We start from the raw sequence: 6,943 nt of genomic DNA on the forward strand, positions 1-6,943 counted from the left end.
TTTCTTCCATAAGGGTGGTGTCATCTGCATATCTGAGGTTATTGATATTTTTTGCCGGCAATCTTGATTCCAGCTTGTGCTTCTTCCAGTCCAGCTTCTCATGATGTACTCTGCATATAAGTTAAACAAGCAGGGTGACAATATACAGCCTTGACGTACTCCTTTTCCTATTTGGAAGCAGTCTGTTGTTCCATGTCCAATTCTAACTGTTGCTTCCTGACCTGCATACAGGTTTCTCAAGAGGCAGGTCAGGTGGTCTGGTATTCCCATCTCTTTCAGAATTTTCTACAGTTTACTGTGTGTTGCATACACTCAATATTTCATACACTCAAGTACATGAGAATGTAGCTCATGGGTTAGGGTTGTGCCTGTCTTGTTTAGTGATATATTCCCAGAACCTAGCAAAATGCCTAGTACACACAGTAGGTGTTCAGTAGTGGCCATGAAATAGATGAGGAAATACCAGGGAGTTTCATTAAACCCTCCTTTAAAAGCAAATAAAGCTAATTCGGCTTTTTATTGGTGTTTTCATTTTTGTGTTATCCTATAATGATTTTCCTACATCTTGCCAACTAATAATGTATTGTGTAAACTGGACTTGAATTACAACGGGATGTTATCAATGTTAAGTTATAAGCCATGCCTGGAGGTTATTCCCACTGGCATGTAAGGGTCAATAAATCTTCAGTACTTGTGGTCATCTGCCAAGTGGTCCTATCTGAGTCCTGGGAGTGGACGAGACCCTGAAGCTCGTGCAGGAAGTTCTTCAACATTTGATACCAGATTAGAAAGAGAAGGGAATACTATTATTAGCATCATTATTGTCATAAAGTGTTTGCTGCGTCACATAGACACACCGTACCCCTTAATAGAAAGGACATTTCCACATGTCTGTTGCAGGTGATATCATTTATGGTCGGGTCATGGTGGATCCAGTCCAGAATCTAGGTGATTCCTTTTACTGCAGCATTGAGAAGGTGTTTCTGTGCACCGGGGCTGACGGCTACGTTCCCAAGTACAATCCAACGAACGCAGAATACGGCTGCTTGGCTGATTCACCTTCACTCTTATATAGATTTAAAATTGTGGTAAGTGCTCTGACCCAGACAATGCACCAGATTAGACAGTCAAAGTTAATTGTTTCTGTCTTCTATTTTAAAACAAAAGCATCTTTTAAAAATGAAACCAAATGGTGATCTTTTATGGTAAAGGGTACTTGCACAAAACTAATAGGAAAACCTCCTGTGTTCACAAACGTTGGCATTATCCACAGCAATCCTCGTTTTCCTTATTGCCTAAAGGACAAAGCTCAACCAGAGACACAAGCCACCAGCTTTGGAAATGTCCTGTTTAATGCCAAACTGGCAGTGGATGACCCTGAAGCTATCCTCTTAGTGAATCAGCCTGGATCTGATGGATTTAAAGTTGACTCAACACCACTCTTTCAGGTGAGCCAGAAACAAGGTTCCCTACAATAGCTGTGCAATCACATGCAAGCCACTTAACATCGGAATGCCTCAGGCATTTCCCAGGTAAGAGGCAGTAATTGCCATATTGCGTAGAGTTCATGTGAACTTTGAGTAAGATAATGCATGAAAACCCTCCGGACCGTCCTGAGTGCATCATGCTGCTGCTGCTGCTAAGTCACTTCAGTCGTGTCCGACTCTGTGCGACCCCATAGACAGCAGCCCACCAGGGTCCTCTGTCCCTGGGATTCTCCAGGCAAGAACACTGGTGTGGGTTGCCATTTCCTTCTCTAATGCATGAAAGTGAAAAGTGAAAGTGAAGTCGCTCAGTTGTGCCCAACTCTTAATGACCCCATGGACTGCAGCCTACCAGGCTTTTCCGCCCATGGGATTTTCCAGGCAAGAGTAATAGAGTGAGGTGCCATTGCCTTCTCCGAGTGCATCATGAACATTCCATAAACGTTAGCTATTATTATGTTTATCAATATATTCATCGTGTTTTATGTCCATGTGTAATGAAGACCCTTATTCAGCCCAGAGTATAAATCTAAACTTGTTGGTTAGGAACTCTGGTAGTCTTCTTCAAAATCTCCTTTCATTTGACTTTTTATGACTATCTTTATTAGAGTGATCTTAAATGAACAGCTGGACTCAGAAAAACAATTGTGCAGAGCACAGAAATCTCCATTCTTCATAGACCAAAATAGGAAGAGCGAACCTAGAGACAGAAGGTAGAAAGATACCCAGGAGACCATAACACTGAGCAGACAAATGACACAAATTCAGAGATGTGTTCATATTGTGAATCCTTGGGGTAGCAAGTGCATCTTTCAGGATGTTTACTTAAAATTGACCAAATAGGATGGGCTGGAGAAATATATTACCCTTATTCCACTAAGGGTTTCTCTTGTGGCTCAGCTGGTAAAGAATTCACCTGCAATGCTAAAGACCTGGGTTCGGTCCGTGGGTTAGGAAGATCCCCCAGAGAAGGGAAAGACTACCCACTCCAGTATTCTGGCCTGGAGAATTGAATGAACTCTGTAGTTCATGGGGTCGCAAAGAGTTGGACACGACTGAGCAACTCTCACTTCACTATTTTGCTAAAGAGGGAATTTAAGGAAGCATGTCTGTTATCCTGAATCTTTTCAAATAGGAAGTTGAAGTATGATTTTTTAAGAATATTTACTTGTTAATTTATTTATTTGACTGTGCCAGGTCTTAACTGTAGCAAACAGGATCTTTAGTTCCAGCACGTGAACTCTGAGTTGCGGCATGCAGGATGTAGTTCCCGGACCAGGGACTGAACTCAGGGCCCTGCATTGGGAGCACATAAACTGAGCCACCAGGACCAGGACCACCAGGGAAATCCTGACTTTTTGTTTGTTTGTTTTTATTGTTAGCCCTCAAAGCATTTGACCTGAAGTCAAATCCTGAAGTCTTTGAAGAACCTTCTTTTCACAGACCCTGAAAAAAGCAGAAAAAGTTTTCTATGGCCTTATATGTAAATACATAGCAAGACACACTAGAAAAAGAGTTCTGAGCTTCAGAAAGTCTTACCTCTAGCCCTGCCTCTGATTTTAACTAGTTCAATGATATTGGGCAAGTCACTTAACTGCTATGTATTCTCATTTGCTCATTTTTAAACTTTTTTTAATTTTTAAATTTTTATACGTTTTTAAAGGTTACTGTCTCATTTACAGGTATTAATATTACAAGATATTGGCTCTATCTCCATGTCATACAGTACATCCTTATTGCCTATCTTGCATCCAATAGTTTTTTTATCTCCCACTTCCCCATCCTTATGTTGACCATCCCCTCTGCTGGTAACCACTCATTTATTCTCTGTATCTGTGTCATCCACTCATTTTTTAAGTGACTACGTTAGACTGTGTGGTCTGGAGTTCTCTGCAGCCCTGACAAATATTTACCAGCACATGCTCCCTTAAGAGCTGCACAGAGTATTTTACAGAGTGCTTTACACAAAGCCTTGCACAGACTACACATGTAATGATATTAAATATATTAATTCTGCAGACTAAATTAAATGATTATTCATGATCTCTGTTATGAATTTCTCTTGCAGAGAGTCGTGAATTTTTAGATTGCCCTAGGATTAAATTTTCTAATGAGTAGAATTGTGTTTCTAGGTTGCTCTGGGTCGAGAATGGTACGTACACACCATCTACACAGTAAGATCAAAAGACAATGCCAACCGAGGCATTGGCAAACGCAGCGTGGAGTACCAGTACCACTCTTTGGTGGGTCAAGGGAAGCCCCAGGCAGCTACCAAGAGCCGGAAGAAGAGGGAGATCAGAAGCAGCCCTCCGCTGGCGTGGGAAATCGGGGCTGAGAACAACCGGGGAACAAACATCCAGCACGTCGCCCTGGACCGCAGCAGCAGGAAGCAGATCCTTCACGGGAGGGTTTCCCCTGACGGCGTCCTCCCCCGGGAGCTCAGCAGTCCCAGCTCTGAGGTCAGCCTGCTCACAGTGGCGGGGGGCGTCGTGGTGGGACTCCTGGCCGTCATCCTCACCGCCGTCGCGGTGAGGATGCACCAGGGCAAGAAGGGTGCCAGGAGGAAGGACGCGCCCAAGGAGCCCGGCAGCCGTGAGCCCATGATGCCCTCGGTGAGCCGCCACAGCGACGGCTCGGAGGTTTGATGGCTGCAGGGGAAACCCAGCCTTTTCCTCCAGTGCCCAAGAAAAGACAGTCAAAACCCAGTGCTTCTGTCGACAGCAGAGAATTGGGGACTTCTGTGACAAAGCTGCTCAGAGGACCTGCCTGTACTAGTGAACATTGACTGGCATTCTGTCTACTCATTCAGGCATCAGAGGACACCTTCAGACCATAGACCACATCCTTCCTCTTGTCCAGAAGGCATCAAGTATATATCCAGGTGTACGCAGAGCCATGGTAGGCGGCGACGAATGTACTCACCTTAGGCATTTTCTCTACGCAGTGGAGATGAACCTGGTGCTCACAGACTCCTTCAGAAACTTAACAGGAGTCTCTTGTTGCTATATTGGTGTGAATCTTGAAGGTGCAATTATCACACTGTTTATTCATTATATAACATTTTAGTACTCGAAAGGTTTTCATCAGTAGTCTTGAAGAATGATAAACACATTGTTTATGGTGACAAGTTTTCTAATAGGCGAAGACAGCATGGAATTATGACCAAGGGTAGCTCAACCCACAAATCACCTTTTTTTCCTACTTGAGAGGGAGTGGAAGGAAAGATAGAGGGCAAGTAGCTCAGCCGCTTGCATTTGCTTTATTCCTCATCTTCGTCGGATCCTGCTTGTTTCATTTGCTTATTTAATTTTAAATTAAACCAAAGAATATGTTGAGTCTGGAGAAGATGGTTGAAGAGAGACTGCTCTGTTTGGGTACATAGTAAGAAATAGTAGAGTTCTTGTGTGATAATATACCTTATTGGTGCTCATTTGTGGGACATGAGAAGGATGGTGACAGTTTGATGATGAAGAAATGCCATAGAGTTAGATCCCCATTTACAAGACAATGTTCTCGAAGAACTGAGCCTAGATGTTTGCAGTATTTAACCCGTAAATGATAAGGAGAAATGTCATTATGATGGTGAAGGGAGAAAGTGGTATTTATTAATATAATATGTTTAACCAAAGTGCCTCTTACGTATACTTTATAGAATAAAAGAACATTTTGACAATGACACATGAGGTTAACCCTCACAATAGCATTACACAATGAGGTCCTAAATGTAAATTGTCCAGAAGGCATTTTATTAGCTTCCTAAGCAGCACCTGGTCCAAACAATGGGAATCCCTTCAACCGTCATTCCAGAGATGATCTTAGAGATGGCCAGCATCACTGATCATATTCTTCTTCTTCTTTTTTTGGCCATGCCACAAGGCATGCAAGATCTTACTTCCCCAACCGAGGATCGAACCTGTGCCCCCTGCAGTGGAAGCTCAGAGTTCTAACCACTGGACCACCAGGGAATCACCAATCATATTCTTTGATCAAAGAAGAAAGCTTCAGCTCTCTGACATCTTCAGTTCTGTGAAATGAACTGCATTGCAGTCCATCTCAGTATCTAAAAATGCTGTTTCCAGGGTTAAAAACCAAGGAACTTGAGTGAACTTATTTGAAAAGCCTCCCATTGTCTTTCTGAGAAATGTGCTTTCACCAAATAGCGGAATTTTCAGTTGATAAGGGAATATGTCAGTAGTTTAGTGATCAATCTTCCAAAAGTTAGTACATGTATTTCAAGCGGAAATAGGTCAGCAGGAAAAGAACCTGACCTAAAGACTCCCTCCCAAGTGCTGCCTGGGATTCCCTCTCATGCCTAGGTATAACCTGGCCAAGCTGGACATCCTGGTGGACTGGAGATTTTTAGCAGGTCAATGACTCAGTCAGTAAAGAAACCGCCTGCAATGCAGGAGATGCAGGTTCAATCCCTGGGTCGGGTAGATCCTCTGGAGCAGGGCATGGCAACCCACTTGCCTGGGAAATCCCATGGATAGAGGAGGCTGGTGGGCTGCAGTCCATGGGTGGCAAAGAGTCAGACATGACTGACTAACACAGTCACAGAGGCCTCCTCAGGTCATTCAGGCACTTTCAAGTTGGCATCTGTGAGCCCCAGTCATTTCGCTTCACTGGAGAAAAGAAGTGACATTGGTGCTGGGAGAGAGGCCACAAGTAACCAGTGCGTCCCTCTCTTCTTCGGGGCAGCCCTGAACTTGACATTCAAAGTCTTTTAAATAGGGTAGACTGTAGTCTTCTTCCATTTGGGGAATACATAAATGTCACCTACAACTCCAGTGTAGGTGGTCCCTGGGAGGACTTGATGACCCAGGAGATCACTTATCAAATAAACATTAATACTTTCTTAATGGATCACTTTCCCTTTTATTTTGCTTTCTGGTAGATGCTTAGCGACTTCTTTGGCTACCTCGTGACTTGCATAAGAATGGGCATTTCTTAAGCAACTTTAAATAGCGTGTGGACTTTTTTTACAACTTAGCATTGGATTCAGTTTTATGGAAACTTAGAGCAAGTACTCTCAATTGACTTTATATTATGTTTTATTAAGATGCTCTGAGCCTGATTGTCAAACAGCCTTGGGGGTTTCTGTCACTGACTATGTTATCAGGCAAGCGTCATTTCAAGAAGGCTATTGTAAACCTTTGGGCTGGGCTGGTTTTATACCAAATTTCTCTCTACAATGAGTTGTTCTGGTGAGATGACTTTGGATAAATTAGAGAGCTCACGTAATATAGAAAATGCCCTTTCTAGAAAAATCTCTTCCTCTCTGCCCATCTCCTTCTCTATTTCCCTTTCTCTTCTTCTTCCTTCCCCATGGGGGTGGAGGGAAAAAAGCCTATGAGAAATAGACAGGTATAGCTTTCTTAAGTATGAACTACTTGGACTTCTGCATCATTTTTTAATATATGTATACTTAATATGTGATTTAATAGATGTCTAATCATTAA

General features: G+C 42.9%; 1 protein-coding gene across 2 annotated transcripts in view; it reads left to right on the plus strand.

Annotated features, from left to right (window-relative positions):
* FREM2 (FRAS1 related extracellular matrix 2) overlaps nucleotides 1-6,347 on the plus strand; it is a 153,860-nt gene extending 147,513 nt beyond the window's left edge. For both annotated transcript variants that reach the window (XM_044926735.2, XM_006055501.4), the window contains exons 22-24: nucleotides 901-1,088; nucleotides 1,302-1,448; nucleotides 3,617-6,347. In XM_044926735.2, the coding sequence (XP_044782670.2) occupies nucleotides 901-1,088; nucleotides 1,302-1,448; nucleotides 3,617-4,129 (848 nt within the window). In that variant the 3' untranslated portion in view covers nucleotides 4,130-6,347. The remainder of the gene's footprint in view (nucleotides 1-900; nucleotides 1,089-1,301; nucleotides 1,449-3,616) is intronic.
* The last annotated feature ends 596 nt before the right edge of the window (nucleotides 6,348-6,943 follow it).

This window comes from Bubalus bubalis, chromosome 13 (genome assembly GCF_019923935.1).
Source record: "Bubalus bubalis isolate 160015118507 breed Murrah chromosome 13, NDDB_SH_1, whole genome shotgun sequence".
NCBI lineage: Eukaryota > Metazoa > Chordata > Mammalia > Artiodactyla > Bovidae > Bubalus > Bubalus bubalis.